We start from the raw sequence: 18,385 nt of genomic DNA, 5'->3' as shown, positions 1-18,385 counted from the left end.
GGACAGTGGCTATTAAGTTCATTTAAGATGCTGAGATTTTACTTATTTGGATTTACCTTTTCCATACTATAGCTCTGATCTTTGAGGTACTCTTTAAATGCCCTCAGTTCTCTTTGACATCAGCAGGAATTGGGGTTGTTCTCAAGGTCTTGTTGTATTAGCCCCACACTCACCTACCCAATTGAACCACTATGCACTGACTAATATTGCTAAATGTGAAGCATTCTTGTGATGTCACTGAGTCCTACAACAGTATAAAGCCTTCCTGGGAGACACCTCTGAATTCTCTTTGATCATACCTAGTGGAAAGGCTGCTCCTGCACATGTATCTCTTGTGTGGCAAGAATTTTGTTGTCTCCTTGCCTAATGGATTAGCCCTTAAATGAATTTTTTTACTCGTGGAAACTGCTATTGTATGCTCAAGACGAGTTAAGATTTTTAAAAACTTTTGATATGCTGTAGTTAAGCTAAATTGTATTCATATTAACATTCTGTTAATATTCTTATGTCAATTTTATCAACCATAGTGGTACATAATATTTATATTACGAACGATTAGGAAGACTGGCTAACTTGAAGTTAAAAATCTTGTATGAATTCAGATCTCATGGACAATTGTTACAACATATTTGTGCTTTTTAATGCTTGTTTTCAAATTCTTATTTTTTGAGTAAATTTGTCCTCCCAATCTGAAATTTAATTTAAACACATGATCGTTAGAGGTTGTTATTAGTTAGGATTTAATTACTATTTTATTCTGGGGAAACAATTTTTTTCAAGGTGTTAAATAACATTTTCCTGTCTTTGAAACTACTTTCATGTATTCTGAGAGAATCTTTGTATTCTAATCTAGGACATATCAAGTTTGGATTTTTTTTTTTTAACCTAAACTAAATAGAAATCTGGAAGTAGAAGATAGGAAGGCCTTTAGTGACTCTTCACTTTGCAGTTACAGAAAATAAATTGTACGGGGCATGCCAGCTATTTCAAGCAAATGATCTCTGTTCAGTACTTCATAATAAGACAAAACAGCTAAGGTTCCTGCCAATATGCCCAAGAGAAATTCCTTCCTGACCCCAAATTTAGCATCTACTTAAATGCTACCATGAACAAGATTTACTATGGCTAAATAGTCATTCCAGTTTTTGTTTTTCTGCAGCTGCATATTAAAAGGTCACTATCTTTTGCGTTTTTTTTGTTACGGTACACGTACACTGCAGAAAGATTCCGTTTCCCCCATGTATTTCATAGTATTGTTAAAATGGACAGATGTAGGCTGTAATTTCCAAGCCTGAGTGCCTAAATTTAGTTGCCTAAGTCCTTATTTAGGCACTGAATTAAAAGTGACTTTATTTTTCCAAAGGTGCAGGGCATCTGAAGCTCCTGTTGACATTTACATCCTTTGAAGTCCATAAGCCTTGTAAGTGCCCAGCACCTTTGGAAAATAAGACTACTTTTAATTAGGTGCCTAACTATGTATTTAGGCAACTAAATTTAAGCACTTAGGAAAGATAGAAAATGTGGCAAAAGACCACCTTGGCTTACCCTTGAGATCTTGCGTGACCTACAAAATAAAAAGGCGTCATATAAAAAATGGAAACTAGGTCAGATCACGAAGGATGAATATAGGCAAATAACACAGGAATGCAGAGGCAAGATTAGAAAAGCAAAGGCACAAAATGAACTCAAACTAGCTATGGGAATAAAGGGAAACAAGAAGACTTTTTATCAATACATTAGAAGCAAGAGGAAGACTAAGGACAGGGTAGGCCCACTGCTCAATGAGGAGGGGGTAACAGTAACGGGAGACTTGGAAATGGCAGAGATGCTTAATGACTTCTTTGTATCGGTCTTCACTGAGAAGTCTGAAGGAATGTCTAATATAGTGAATGCTTACGGGAAGAGGGTAGGTTTAGAAGAGAAAATAAGGAAAGAGCAAGTAAAAAATCACTTAGAAAAGTTAGATGCCTGCAAGTCACCAGGGCCTGATGAAATGCATCCTAGAATACTCAAGGAGTTAATGGAAGAGGTATCTGAGCCTCTAGCTATTATCTTTGGGAAATCATGGGAGACGGGGGAGATTCCAGAAGACTGGAAGGGGGCAAATATAGTGCCCATCTATAAAAAGGGAAATAAAAACAACCCAGGAAACTACAGACCAGTTAGTTTAACTTCTGTGCCAGGGAAGATAATGAAGCAGGTAATCAAAGAAATCATCTGCAAACACTTGGAAGGTGGTAAGGTGATAGGGAATAGCCAGCATGGATTTGTAAAGAACAAATCGTGTCAAACTAATCTGATAGCGTTCTTTGATATGATAACGAGCCTTCTGGATAAGGGAGAAGCGGTGGATGTGATATACCTAGACTTTAGTAAGGCATTTGATACAGTCTCGCATGATATTCTTATAGATAAGCTAGGAAAGTACAATTTAGATGGGGCTACTATAAGGTGGGTGCATAACTGGCTGGATAACCGTACTCAGAGAGTAGTTGTTAATGGTTCCCAATCCTGCTGGAAAGGTATAACAAGTGGGGTTCCGCAGGGGTCTGTTTTGGGACTGGTTCTGTTCAATATCTTCATCAACGATTTAGGTGTTGGCATAGAAAGTACGCTTATTAAGTTTGCGGACGATACCAAACTGGGAGGGATTGCAACTGCTTTGGAGGACAGGGTCAAAATTCAAAATGATCTGGACAAGTTGGAGAAATGGTCTGAGGTAAACAGGATGAAGTTCAATAAAGATAAATGCAAAGTGCTCCACTTAGGAAGGAATAATCAGTTTCACACATACAGAATGGGAAGAGACTGTCTAGGAAGGAGTATGGCAGAAAGAGATCTAGGGGTCATAGTGGACCACAAGCTTAATATGAGTCAACAGTGTGATACTGTTGCAAAAAAAGCAAACATGATTCTGGGATGCATTAACAGGTGTGTTGTAAACAAGACACGAGAAGTCATTCTTCCGCTTTACTCTGCGCTGGTTAGGCCTCAACTGGAGTATTGTGTCCAGTTCTGGGCACCGCATTTCAAGAAAGATGTGGAGAAATTGGAGAGGGTCCAGAGAAGAGCAACGAGAATGATTAAAGGTCTTGAGAACATGACCTATGAAGGAAGGCTGAAGGAATTGGGTTTGTTTAGTTTGGAAAAGAGAAGACTGAGAGGGGACATGATAGCAGTTTTCAGGTATCTAAAAGGGTGTCATCAGGAGGAGGGAGAAAACTTGTTCACCTTAGCCTCCAATGACAGAACAAGAAGCAATGGGCTTTAACTGCAGCAAGGGAGATTTAGGTTGGACATTAGGAAAAAGTTTCTAACTGTCAGGGTAGTTAAACACTGGAATAGATTGCCTAGGGAAGTTGTGGAATCTCCATCGCTGGAGATATTTAAGAGTAGGTTAGATAAATGTCTGTTAGGGATGGTCTAGACAGTATTTGGTCCTGCCATGAGGGCAGGGGACTGGACTCGATGACCTCTCGAGGTCCCTTCCAGTTCTAGAGTCTGAGTCTATGAAAGTAGACTGTGAAATTCATAAATTCCTAAGCTGGTCAGGTGGCGTTATAGTATACTCGGCTCATCATCTTCTCTTGATCTTTTACATTGGTGTTGCTTCCTTTCTCTTATTTATAAGCAGTATTTGATACAGCATAGCATCCTTTTGGCCAGTTTTAACTGCAATTGAACAAAGTGCTAAACTAACATGAATTCATAAATCCCTTTTCACTGTCAGTATATTGGAGACGTTACCCACCATTAAACTGGTTGTTTTGCAATTTTTTTGGATTAAAAAATCTACACATCATATGCACTTCCATTAAATTATATCAGCCATTTCACAGAATATTACACTAACATGTATAAATGTGTCCTAGATTGATTTATGCTGTTTAAAGTACTAAACTAACTATTTCTGACTGTAGTGTCCATAAACAAATTTTGCCGCTTGAAAGGCATAGCTTTGGATGACTTCTTCTTTTATGAGAAATTGAACAGCAGTGGCTCTACACAGCATCTCAGTTGTGTGTGAAACTTCTCTTCTTTGTGGTTTTGTCATTACCTTTTGCTTCTGCTATTTGTTATCCAATTCATATATATGTTATGTTCAAACTGACTGCTGTTAAATCAAGGGTTTGTGGCTCTAACAAGTGTTTTGAAGCTTCAGCTTAAACTGATTTTCAGACACATTAGACTTTTTGTCTCCTGTGACTACAGGATGGCGTTATGACTGTTTGGGTTCCCTAGCTATACTTTTCCTTGCCTTAAAATGCTTAGATTTCTCTAAGTTTAATCATACCTCGAGTTTCCTGGGTTTGGAATGCTTTTATTTTAGGGGGCAATGATGTAATTATAACATGCCCGTGATATTTTTTTGCCCTTAGTTAGTGATATGTATTAACTTTTAATTCCAATTTTACATAGGCAGTTCCCAGGTAAGAGACTCTCTAATTTAAAAAGTTCATATATAAACACTAAACAAAAAACACAAAATGTTGCTGTCTGGGTTGTATCTTAAGTGAGTAAAATATAATATCAATCTTAATTTTTAATTTTTTAAAAACTTTTAGTAGCACGTTCACCAGCACATTATGGATGCTTTATCCTGCTCTGGAGCAGCCCAAAGCAGCCAGAATGAATTGGCAAGTTTCTCTCCACTTTACTGAACTGTAGAAGTTAGAACATCACTTCCTATTTTTCCTCTTTCTGTTGCTTATGTCTGGTGCAACACATGGTTCTCAAAAATTCTTAGATTAATGATGTTTTGCTCGAGTTCATTATAACTAAAAATTTCTTTTTCAGCAGAGGGTGATAAATAATGTGCTAATACAGAGAATTCTGTGAATAACTGCCTTTTTTCAAAATGGCTATTGTCTCCTATTGATCCCATTGGGAGTGAAGCCTAGATGGCCTTGAGAAAGATGGAGCACACCTATATTTCCAGAGACCAGTTTTCTTTCACTTTCATTGGGAACAACGGAAAGCAGTGACTATCTTGAAAGAGAGCATCTTCACTGAGGGCATTTGTGGCCGCAGTTCTAGTAAGACAATAGGCGATGGTAGCCTTTTTAAAGTAAGGATGGTTTTCAGTTTTGTGTAATAGAACAGCATTTGTCAGACCCTGCTGAAGAAGCAGCTTTCAGTTATGAAAAATAATGGCAGAAACTACTATTTCTTACCATGAACAGCATTATTGAAATTAAGTCAATGTGCAAGTTTCTGTGATTGGGAAGTTCAGAGTCTGTGTTCCATTAAGATTATCCAGGACCTAACACAAAAAGCTAGATGGTGGGTGCTAAATTTCTTCAAAAACCCATTTTAAAATACTTTTAGTTCCTAAACAAATTGACTGATTAACTTGTAAATTTTCCTGAAAATTCATAGTGTACTCACAATAAGTGCTGTAATTTTGAGGATATGTTGTAATACTCCTTTTATAACTAAGTGGTTGAATCCCTGCTTCAAGTGAAAAAGTAATTTCATCATCTCTATGAGACCATGACCAATGTTCCATAATTTAAGTGCAAAATTTGACTTGTGACTGAAATTAGTTGCTGACCTATATTTCAGAGAGCACACTTTTCTGTTTTTAAAAAACATAAGAGTAACATGAGCTAACATCTAATCTTCTGATATTACCCCCAGTAAATACCAGAGAAAGTAGATTATACATGCCTATGGAGTAGGGTGATCAGATAGCAAGTGTGAAAAATCATAACCCTTTTTTGGGGGGAGGGAGGAGATAATTGCCTATGTAAGACACAGCCCCTAATATTGGGACATCTGGTCACCCTACTATGGAGTGGGTGCATCTTCAATGAGTTCTGATATTTTGGGATCCAAGGCATTGGGCCGTAGTGATTTTATTCAGGTCCCTTCTTGTTGCAGAGTACTAGAATCCCATCCCGTGACAGCTACTGGAATACTATACCCAGTTCTCACATACACAATTCAAGAAGGATATAGATAAATTTGAGAGGGCTCGGAGAACGGCCATGGGAATGATTAAAGGATTAGAAAACATGCCTTGTAGAGAGATTCCAGGAGCTCAAAGAGAAGGTGAAGGAGCGACTTGATCATACAGTCTATAATACCTTCACAGAGTAGAGAAATTTGATAAGTTACCTGATAAAGGTATAGCAAGATTCAATGGCTAGAAGTTGAACCTAGACAAATTCTGACTAGAAATAAGATATGTACTTTTAAAAGTGAGGGCAATTACCATTGGAACAAATGACCAATGATTGTGGTGGATTCTCCATCACTGGCAATTTTTAAATTGATTGGATGCTTTTCTGAAAGCTGTATTGTAGTTCAAATGGAAATTAATTCAGGGAAGTTCTAAGGTCCTGTGTTTTATTTGGAACAGCCAAGATGATCACGGTGGTCACTTATGGTTTTGTAATCTGTAGGTATATCTACATGTATGGCAGAGTGTAGAGTACAGACCCAGCACACCCAGCTAGCCTGGGTATAAATAGCAGTGTAGACTTTGAGGCACTGCTTAGGTGAGTAGAGTGCCCTTCCCACCTGAACCCCAGGGTACATACCCTGCCTGGCTCTCTGTACATGCTCAAGCAATGCCTCCCATGTCTACACTGCTATTTTGAGCAGTGTAGTGTCCTGCCATCTCCTGTCTACCAGAGCCTTTCACTGTTGCCTGTAGCTGCACACCACAGTGACAAGTGTGAATATAGCCTGCCTTTCACTGCAGTGTATAGCTACAGCTATAGTGCCTGTACTGTACATGTTGCCATAGATGAGGCTTATGTGAATGTGTGGTGATGTGTTTCAGTTATGTAAGCATAATGCTGGTCATCATGCTGTTTTTCTTGTCCTCTCCCTCTATGCATCTTCGTGATTTTATTTGAGTGTACTTATCCTTCTTTAATGTGACTATATTTTCAAAAACGGTCCTTTATTTCAGCAACAACTCCCTTTCAGTTCTTGTGGTCAAACCCCTTGTCCCTCTCATCTCAAGAAAGTTGAAATGCTGTAGAAAAAATTGAGTTGTTTAACGTCCCTGTGAAGTAGTGCGGTAGAGCTGTATGATCTATTCATAGTGAACAATTTATCTGACTAATTTTGCTCTTTTTCATTTTGAAAATGATCTGCAAGCATGTTGTGGTTCTTAAAATTTTATTTGTAATTGTTAAACTGTTCGGAAGAAATATTTAGTCTATGCTTTGTCAGAACGAGAATCCCATTTTCTGTTCACAACTTAACTGTGACCAAAAGTAATTATTTGAATTTATTATGGGAATAATTAAGGTATATATTTAAAAAACAGCCATGAGCAGTTTAATGAAAGTTTTAATACCCATTTGTTTGCTCTAGTATTAACAATGCTGTTACCTTTATTTCCAAACATTCAGAATAAACTATCATGAATGCTAGGAAAGTAAACCAGTGGGTTTCTTTGAAAACACCTGGTGTTTTCTTCTGGCTCTGTAGATAAAATTATTCCTCTTGTTGTATTAATGATGAAAATGAATAATTATTTGTAAGGAATCAGAAGTATGGCCCTTAACTGAGATTTGATGGACGTAACTAGTTTATGTCTTGAGGAGATGGCAATCTGTAGTCCTGATCTTGAAAACTGCTTTGCTTGAGTGGACCCCAGCATCTGTGCAGAGCCCCATTGGCATAGTCAGTGGGGCTCCACGCAGTGTCAGTAGTTTGCAGGCTAAGAGCCTAAACTAAGTATAATTTGGTAAGGGATGATAGAACAAAGGACGTAAAAAAAAAAAAAAAACAGAGGACAAGGGATACAATCACATTAAATCATGAGATGCATTTTTGTTTTCATCTTCTTAATGTATTAAAATTTGAGGACACTGATTTGGAGGCTGGCGTGAAAGTTAGTATTAAACCTACTTTTATATGTGCACAGAACAGTTCAGTGACTTGTGCAAGGGTCAATGAGTGAGTATCAGAGCTGAGTGTAGAATTCCGATGCCCATTTCTCTGCACTAGAACACACTTGCTCCCATGACATTGGAAATGTTGTTTTTTTAATGTAACAGTCTTGGGAGAGAAGGAAGTAAGTTAAAGGAACTAGAAATCTGTTCATTTTGCCCCCTTATGGTACACCTATGCTCCCCCTAACACACACACAGATTTTAGTGTGCAGAATGTATCAATGCTGCAGGTAATCTGTTGCATTAATCAGCCAGCTAGTGTGAAATGCATAGGGAGTGATTATACTATCATACACAATACAATCAGCATGAAGCACTTGTCAAGACCAATACATCAAAGTTTAATTCAGTAATAGAATGAATTAGAGCAAAATGAAACATTCTGTTCTCCAAGAAACACAACACCCATTGCAGATTCTTTCTGAAGGCTCTGTAGAAAAAACAGAGTGCATTAAGGAATTGTTTTTATGAATAAAATTGCTACTCAGATTTGACTGAATACTGCGCGTACTTCTCCTTGGGGTTCTTATGATAGAGTAAGCACTTCAATACAATACTCTCCATCTTCACTATTCTATATAAAAACAGCTGTTTAATTGGATCATTCTCCAGTGGGGCTTCTGAATACTTTTTGTTCTCATAGAGACCTCTTATTGCATGTAGGAAGGAGGTGGTTTTATCAGTGACTGTAGGGGATTTGCCCTTGAGGATGGGGGAGTAGTACACACTAGACTTGCTTCTGTTATTTTGCTAACTGTCTGGTTGCTGTTCCAATGTGAGTGTTATGTGTTTATATAGAAGTTTTGGATTATAAAGTTTTATATAATGCTGTATAGTCATTTTACATCTAAACAGATTTCCTATCTTAACAGCCACTTTTGACATTAAAGCCTTTAACATAAAAAGGCTAATGAGTTCAGTTTTCTAAACATCCACGTGGCATATATGTAACACCTAAATGTTCTAAATCAATACTTCCATAATAGAATCACATAGGACAAAATGAGGTATGATGACACATATGCAACAAATGGTGACTCAGTGTGGCTGACCTAATTCCACTGTGCAATAGCCACTCTTAACCAAAGAAAACTGATCCAGACAATTAACAGTGAAAATTCTAAATGTGGCTACTCTTGTAATCTGAGTTGACTGCTTTTGAAATTTTGGTTCTTAAATGAAAGTTTGTTGTGCTAGCATAAAAACTTTGTAAGTTTATAAACAGCAACTTGTGTGCAGATACAATGTATATTTTAATTTTACAAATGAGTGACTTGACTTAAATAAACATTTTAATACAAAATTCCACCAGGCTAAGGCCTTATACCAAGTTTCAGCCTGTAGCAACCTATTACGGTAGTGTTATAAACCACTGAAAATGGTTATTGTGAAAATGCTGAGACAAGCTTAGCTATATACCATCATTGACAGGGCATTATCATACTTCTAGAGAAAGCAGATTTCTTTTGACTAATATAATCAGTCTTGAATTGTAGGCTGAATCTTCAATTTCTCATCTTGTTTCCACACAGTAAAATTAGGTGGGGTTTTTCCAGTTGTTGGGGAAGGGGTGAAATGTAATGGGACTTATGGAAACTGAGTAATACTTAATCTCTACGGAGAGTCTGTATACATTCCTTGTTCTTTTTTCATGGTTGATGAATACATGCATACTGTGAGTGTGTAATTATTACAGCACCTACTGTTACAGTAACTGAGCGCTTTAATAATGCTATTTTCTACTTGTTTAAATCCTGAGTCAGCATGGACACTCTGTCCCTTTCTACAGCCTTGGTTCTGGAACAGGATGTTTATTGAGAGAATATAGCTATGCTAATCTTTGGCTATATGTATGGGGAAACCACATACTATGGAGAACAGTGATAAAATACATTTTTCTGTGGGATGAGATGTACTGGAGACAAATGACAGCGGTACATCTCTGAAGATATGCTGTTTGAACCAAAGGTCTATTGAGGCAAAGATAGCTTTATTCAGGTCAAGAGGATTATTGTGGAGCCAGAATAGACAATTCCTCACTGAAATGTGACAGTTTTAGTATTTGTTCCCTTGTGAAATTAATATCAAATTGCAGTCACAGCATGACTTATCATCCAATTATCTTCAGGGAAAAATGAAATTTGCATATTGGTTTGTGATATTTTACCTTTGCACTTTGAGCATTTTCATATTGGAAAGAGGTGGGACGCAGTCCAGAATCTGAATCCAAACTTTACTTTTTTCTCAGTAGTGTGTGGATTTGGAGTCTGTTTGGGCCTGTATGAGAGGGACACTAGCCTGGATCAAAATACCTCCAAAGTTTTGGGTGAAAAATATGGCAGCTGTATTGAGTGATCAGTTGTGCCCATTTCTAATACTATATATTCTGAGCAGGGTTTTTTTGTCTTTATTGGGGCAATAGTTTGTTTATGTTGTGGGTCATGTTGGTAGCTGGATTTCATTATGTCAAGCTGGTGAACTTCTCTTCATATTGGGAATATCCTTTTTGGAGTACAGGAGTGCTCTTTTTAGTACAGACTCTTTTGTGTACAGCAACCTTCAAGTTTGTTAAAGCAGCAAAGAGTCCTGTGGCACCTTATACACTAACAGATGTATTGGAGCATGAGCTTTTGTGGGTGAGTGCCCACATTGTCGGATGCAAGTTTGAGAAGTCTGCTGAAATTCTCTTGTTGTTTTCCTGAGTCTGAGATGGGATAAGAAAAGTTTCCTCACAAAAGGTAGTTGTCCTTAATTTTTACTTGATCCTTACCTGTATTAAGCAGTGGTTATGGCTAGTAATTGCCCCATATGGGAGCCATTAGGTAGAAGGTAGCTGGGAGCTTCCAAGAACCCCATTGTTCAAAACCAGAATAAGCCTGTGCTTTGCTTCGATATCTAAAAGGATGCCTCCTAGAGCTTGTCTACTGCAGCAGCAGCAAGAGGTAGACCAGCTGCTGCTGTGACATAGGAAGAACGGCTTTCTGGCTTCTTCCATTTGGCTGGTGGATGAATAGTGGGTACGACCAAACATCTCCCTTCTTAGAAGCTTGCTGCAGTAGAGTGTTAAAGGATAGGAAGCAGTGAATTTCAAATACCCAGCATGGAGCAGCTGCCCCCAAGAAACAGGAAGGTAGAAACTCTGCCCCACCCATGCACATTTCCCCCTCCCATAACACCCCCCCCACACACACACACACACTATACATGCACTTAAGAAAAAATTGCAGGGATGAGGAATGGAGTCACTGGCATTATACTTCCTCCCCCAAAATGACACACTGTGGGTATGGTACCTCAGACTCTCCATGCTCAACTCTCTTCCAAATGGGGAATTCCTTCTCCCACTCCTCCAGAAGGGCATCAGTTAACCTTGAAAGTAGTGTGAAGGCCCAGTCCTGCAGACTTTACAAACACACACATCTCATTGATGTCAGTGGGAGTTAACATTTTAAGTGGCACATGGGGGAGTTCCGTTCTGTACGTGGGACTTAATCAAATTACGTAATATAACCTCTATTTGATGTGACGCATGGATTTCTGTGTAAAGGTCTTAATATAAGAATTAATCCTTGAGTTTAATTTACACTAAATAGCTTGGCTTTCTGAGAATACAGCTACTGATATAATTAAACTCACAACACGGTTGCCCTCTTGAAATTAAAGTAGATGCTTGAAATTAAATATTTTGAAATTCTGTCCCTCCTCTTCCTCCTCCTAAGTGTAATATATGCATGGTAGGCCTTCACTAACTCTGTTGACTGGTTTTGATTGCTTTATGCATTCCTTCATACTATAAATCAGTTTTGTAGCTGTAATTCTCAGTGTTGTATATTTTGCCCTGCTGAATAATTTAGAATAGTCATCAAATACAGTTAAAATTTTGTGCTTGACCTTGGTTTATTTAGCTGCTTTTCTAGAATCATTGGAAATCCAGTTGCAATGTGTTAAGTTGTATTAGTCTCTTTTTAATACAGAGGGTTGCATTGTCATGCTCTTCAGTGCTCATAAGTGCTACTGAAGAAAATAATTAAGAAATCAGTTAGCCATTCCTCACTGTTTCCTCTTTTATCTTGGAGATTGCAAGGACCATCTTCATTGTATGTTGGGCCAGTGCTGAGCACATTGGTGCTTACTAGTAAAAATAGTCAGTGAAATTCTTCAATTTTACTTGGCTTAGGAGGGTTGCAATATGTTTAAACCACTGCACAGAGTGTCTAAAGGAAATTGTAAGAGTTGATTAAAAAGGGCCGTAGGAGAAAGAGTTCTTGACTTCCAGATTCAGTATATTTTTCTTTTATACATTTCTGCAAGTTTAATCTTCTAAAACAGATTCCTTTAGTGTGTCTAACTGTTCCAAATCGCCTACGCTATTCTAGTGACACCATCTTCTGTCCTTTGCTGCACCCTGTCTTATTTTGCGGTGTGTCTCAGATTTTGGGGGTTTTTTTTACACTTCCCTGCCCCCATTTCCACACCAGCATCTGAAGGTTTTGAGGGCTTGATCTTGTAAGGTTAAGTTTCCATTGGCTCATCATTGAGTGGTACTTAAGAATACGCTCCCATACTATGGTGTGTAGGATAGCAGAATGCTAAGTTACTTCTAGGAATCTGTTGAATGATGGCCTGTGTTCCAGGTATACCATTTACTTTCTTAGTTAGCAAGCTATTATTTGGCTACTAGAGTTTAACCACCTTAGGTGAGCCAGCTGCATCATTATTCTTTTTTCTGGGCATCTGTCATGCAGTTTTTAGGCACTTCTGCAAACCTCCTATAGTGTGTAAAGTACATCCTTAATGAACAAATGAAGTGTTGCTAAATAGCACGTCTTCATGCTGCTGTTAGAGTTCACGTTGGTAAAGAGACAACTGATACCGAGAAAAATGTTTCCATTTGAAAATTGTTGCCACAGACCCTGAAGTATTTGTGGATGCCCTGTTACGCAGTGTCAAGGAGTCAGATTCTGAACTGACGGTATGTGTGAAATGTCAGCACAAATCAGCTTTCTCTTTGAGTTGTGTAAAGAGAGAATGTAAAACATTTTACAGTTTAACCTAATTATTGAAATAATGGCAGTAAAAATAAGTCTTTGTATTTAAAAAGTGCTGCAATCTTGAATGAATATTAAATCTCTGAAATCTAAATGTGATTTGAAAATGATTTTGAGTGTGAATTACAGTTCTTTGGATAGGTTTTGATAAGTTCTGAGGATATGGAGGTATATGTGTACAGTGTATGTATACTTGTGTTTTAATATATTTACTTTTATTTCAAAATATTTTACTGTAATGTAAAACTGGGAAATAATTACATAGCAAATATAATTCTGTTTCTTCTACATTTTCTCTTTTGCGTTGTTTTTAAACTGATGCACTTGCTTCCTCTGTCAGAATTAAAAGGATGAGTGGGTGAGTTTTGTAACTTGGGTATAGATTCTTTCTCTTTTCACTTTAAACTGATATTCCTTTCTGACAAACTAATGAGTGGAGGCTTTAGATTTTGTAGTGTTTCATATGAAGACCTGCTTTATCTTTTTATATGTTCAATTTCAGTAGAAAGATTGTATATTCTAATTAAGTTATTTGGAGTGGTTGAAAAAGGTCACATTAACCCTGTGATGCTGAGTCAGGAACTTACGGTCCGCTAGTATTAGACCACACTTGGAGGCTAACAGCGTGGCTTTGCAGGGGAAAAAACATTATAGTATAAAAATACCATCTGGTAAAACTCCATAGGTTTTTAAAATTAGTCATTGTCTGTTGCTCTTTTAATAGAAAAGATAATTGAGCAATTTTTTAAAATCAGGTGCTCTTTGGATGTGTATAGTCTTAAATCCTCACTGCAAGTTGGAGCAGAAGGCCAGTTGGCTAAAACAGCTGAAAAAATGGAACTGTGTGGATGTTTGTCCCTGGGAAGATGGAAACCATGGAAACGAGCTTCCCAATTTAACCAATGCTTTGCCTCAGGGTGCAAATGCTAACCAAGGTGAGTCTGAACAGATGCACTAATTGTAACATATGCTGTAATATATGCTATTAATATATCCCTGCAAAATTTGACTTTTTTTTTCTTGGGACAAATAACTTTCTCTCTCTTTGGGAGTGGGTCTTCGTATGGACAACTAAAGTATCAAGTGAAGGGAGGATAAATACATTTTCATAATGATAGTTGAGCAAGGGGTGTGTGTTGTGTGTTCAAATGAAATATTTTATGTAGTAAATACAAGACAGAGCCATTCTAAATGTTTCCAACCCTTTTGTTTTATAAAAATGTTATATCTATGCTCCATGTATCTATATTTCAGTTAATTTAATGAATTGTATTTAAAGTATATAAGCATTTTTGGTTGTTTTTTTTTGTTTGCTCTTTAAGCTGGTATCACTGCCAGCATGCTTTTCTGAGCTTTTCTATATGTGGTTTTCTTCAGTTGTGAAGCTTTCAGTAGCTATTTAAAGAGATGCTACTGCAACTAAATGAAATTAGGTGTGTTAAAATGAAGCATCTATTTGTGGGATCAGCCCTGTGGTTAACACTGCACTGACACAAGATCCCAGGTTCTATTCATGGGGCTGGGACTGTTGCAGAGGCAGGACACCCTCTTCTTGGAGAGGAGAGGTGTTTTGTTGCTCTGCAGCAGTCTCTCTATGGTTAATCTAGGAGATGTTCAACTTTGAAAAAGTCCCATCCGACCCTCCTTGGGCAAAGGACCAGGGTGGGGGAAATATCCTCCATTTATACAACTAAGAGCTCTATTTATATAAGAATATAATCTTGCAATACAGAAACATGGATCTGGGAAACCTCACGTCTACAATATTTCGAATACACATTGATTTCAAATTGATATAAAATGATGGAAAATTTAATGCCTGCGGAAGAAGGATAAAAGCTTGGACTGGTGAGGTGTCTCCTATGGGTCACGTGCAGTCTCTTGAAAGATACCTGGGAAGAGAATTGTCAAATTTCATTCATTTACAGATTAGCTTTTAATCTCCACCTGTAGCCAGGGAAAACGGGGGACATTCAGCACATAACTCCCTACAAAGATTTTTCTTGTTGGGTCTCCTAATGTCCAGCCCAACTTGTTATGCTAATTTCAGCTCTAACATCTTGGTAGCAACAGAATTCTGCTGTCACATGGAGTTCTCCAATAGAAATTCAGATCAGTGCTGTGATTTTTAGTATACTATGTTCACTTTATTCCACGTATTTTATGCCTTTTAAAAATTATTTAATATGACAAAGGTTACAAGTATTTCAAACTATGTAGAACCATGTCACCTTTTAAAACAAAATAAAAAGCAACACTTACCAGAGTTCTGCCCCAATACACTGACTCTGTGTTCCAGCAGAGTTACATGGCTGAAGTGACAGGTAGAAGCCAATGATACTAGCAGGACTGGACCTTCCAGGATTCAAGAAGAATATGGGAGTCAGCTGAATGCCTGCTGTCTGTCTAGCTGGAGTGTTCAATATACATTGATAAAATAGAAGGCGATTTGACGGTTCTATTTACAGAGCACCTTTTAGCAGGATTCAAGAAGAATATGGGAGTCAGCTGAATGCCTGCTGTCTGTCTAGCTGGAGTGTTCAATATACATTGATAAAATAGAAGGCGATTTGACGGTTCTATTTACAGAGCACCTTTTAGCATTCGTTTTAATGGATATCAATGTTTTTTCTTTTTTTATGAAGGAAAAGTAAATATGGAATAAACATCTGATTTATCTAGTATTTAGGATGTGAAAAATGTCATCTGCAGTCTGCTACTTAAGGAGACGGGGTACCATGAGTGTGAGGGGAGGAATTAGACAGCAAGACTGAAAAATATTTTGAATGATTTATTAAAATATGAATAAATAAAAGCTGATGACAGCTTTCTGTATTTGTGAAAATGACAGATTCATTAAACAGACCGCATCGGACGGTGTTCACTCGAGCTATCGAGGCATGCGATCTCCACTGGCAGGACAGCCACTTACAGCACATTATCAGCAGTGACTTATACACCAACTACTGTTACCATGACGACACTGAAAACTCACTCTTTGACTCTCACGGGTGGCCCCTCTGGCATGGTAAGTGGCTAAACCGGAAAGACGTTTCCATGACTTGCTGCTTTGTTCAGTTTCTATGGCATTATTTTTGAGGGATGGTGGGAAGATAACTGGAAGGCCTGGAAATAGGAACAGATCCTCCCTTCAAATGCTGGTTCAGAAATAACCTTTTAAGTCCCTTTACATAGCTTAAAAATAACCTTTCAAGCAGCATAGTAAAATCGGGGGGCGTTACAGACATGGATGTATTTTTTTCCAATTATGTTCTGTGTTTTAGAACATGTTCCTACAGCCTGTGCAAGGGTTGATGCATTACGATCTCATGGATACCCAAGAGAAGCACTGAGGCTAGCAATAGCTATTGTTAACACACTAAGAAGACAGCAGCAGAAACAGCTGGACATGTTCCGGGCTCAGAAGAAAGGTAAATGTAGGGAAGAGAGAAGGGCAAAGGACATTACAAGGTGACCAAAAAACTGGTATGGAGTTTTGCATGAGGAAACTAACTCTATTAGAAACTACAAAAGTGGAGGTGACTGTTACTTTTCATTACCAGTTTATTTGACCAGTGAGAAATGTAATGTTTTGGATGTCTAAGTCCTTTATTAGATTAAAAGCTCTTTAGGGCAAGGACTATAACTCCCTATCTCTTTTTGTAATATACTTAGCGTAATTGAGGTCCTTATCCTGATCGGGAGATTTGGGCATTATTGCAATACAAATATTGCTTTTGTGTAATCTTTTTAAAATGGAGCATTTTGTGTGTGGTTGCATGGTTGGGGGGGGTTTGTTTGTTCCTGTTTCCCTCTGGAGAATTTTGTTTGTGCCATGTATTTCTGAGACAGAAAGGATAACAAAATAATTGAAGGAATGCCTAGTGTAGAATGAGACTCTTTTAAGTTTTAGTGCTTGTGAAAGATGCTGGATTAATATAACTGGAAAGAAGTTCTCTAATCACTGCCGTCTGTGGTGTAATTTTGTCAGCACTGTCCTAGCAATGTACTACTTCCTTATTTTGGAAGGAATTATCCCATAAGGGTCTAGTCTCCGAAAAGCATGTTCAGTCCTTGGCCACTCAAATTAATCTAAAATTAAAGTTAGAAGTAAAAGAGTGGCTTGGGCCTGAACAGGCCTCCTCATAAACAGGGAAGAAGGGATGGCTTTGTTAAAGAACAGGAATGGAAGCTAGAGATCTGAGTTCTATTCCCAGTTCTTCCAAGGAGTTCTGCATTATGACATGTTTAAACTTTTTAAAGCATGTGAAGGTGTTTGTACAGAAATAAGTGTGTGAGAGCATAAGCAGAGACTGGATGGACACCTGGCTTGAAAATTTAACCTTCAATCTTTCTCTGCCTCAGTTTTCCTAACTGTAAAATCAGCCTAGCAGCACTTCCTGACCTGCTGACGTTCTGTGAAGCTATATTCGTTAATGTTTGTACAGTATTTTGAGAACCTTAGATAAAAAGCTCTATATGAGTGCAAAGAACTGTTACTAGTATTTGTCAGAATTTTCAGTGAGATTTCACTATGTAACGCATCTTCACTCAACATCCCATGGCTTTGCCATTTTCCAAACAAAGAGGGGTGGGTGGGCTGTTGGGTGTGTGTGCACGCATGCACGAGAGAGAGAGAGAACGAACCACTGGTGCTGTGTGGAGAACCTGTTGGTGGTCTGCAAGCAGCTGACTAGTCGCATACTACTGGTGTTTCTCATTTCCAGCTAGTAAATTGCCCAACTAGACAGCTAAAATACACTAAATTATTTTCTAACATTAGTTTTCCATGTAAGCAACTGCTGCAGTTGCCATAGGGATGTTGTTATTGTCCATGAGACAGTTTCTCCAACATGTGGTCCATGCTGTGTAAGAACAGATGAGAACACTGTTTTAGTTTGAGATGTCTTTTTTTTTTTTAAATGTTGCAGCTCTTGCTTTTTTCCCTTTTAATAGAGCACTCAGAAGTGTGCTAGACATCTCCCATATATGCAATTAAATACTTGACTCCTGCCCATAGAGTTTTTGTTTTAGGCCCCAGTCCCACAGACACTATATGTAGATTTATTCATGCCATTGTAGTCCCATTGACGTCAGTCGGGTTACTCAAGTAGAATCATAGGATCAGAAGGGACCTTGAGAGGTCATCTAGTCCAGACCCATGCACTAATGACAGAACTCAGTATTATCTAGACCATACCTGACAGGTGTTTGTCTAACCTGCTCTTTAAAATCTCCAATGATGGAGATTCCACAACCTCCCTAGGTGATTTTTTCCAGTGACAGTTAAGAAGTTTTTCCTAATGTCCAACCTAAACCTCCTTTGCTGCAATTTAAGCCCATTGCTTCAGAGGTTAAGGAGAACAATTTTTCTCCCTCATCCTTGCAACAACCTTTTATGGACTTGAAAACTGTTATGTC

The 18,385-nt window shown here is 38.0% G+C and overlaps 1 protein-coding gene across 3 annotated transcripts in view; it reads left to right on the top strand.

The window, feature by feature from the left end:
• The window catches only part of ZSWIM6 (zinc finger SWIM-type containing 6), a 166,874-nt gene that overhangs the window by 115,883 nt on the left and 32,606 nt on the right, over nt 1-18,385 (top strand). For all 3 annotated transcript variants that reach the window (XM_030566876.1, XM_030566877.1, XM_030566878.1), the window contains exons 5-7: nt 13,720-13,899; nt 15,816-15,992; nt 16,249-16,395. In XM_030566876.1, the coding sequence (XP_030422736.1) occupies nt 13,720-13,899; nt 15,816-15,992; nt 16,249-16,395 (504 nt within the window). The remainder of the gene's footprint in view (nt 1-13,719; nt 13,900-15,815; nt 15,993-16,248; nt 16,396-18,385) is intronic.

This window comes from Gopherus evgoodei, chromosome 6 (assembly GCF_007399415.2).
Source record: "Gopherus evgoodei ecotype Sinaloan lineage chromosome 6, rGopEvg1_v1.p, whole genome shotgun sequence".
Lineage (NCBI taxonomy): Eukaryota > Metazoa > Chordata > Testudines > Testudinidae > Gopherus > Gopherus evgoodei.
The sequence above is the reverse complement of the archived record's forward strand: the minus strand, read 5'-3'. Positions and strand labels throughout refer to the sequence as shown.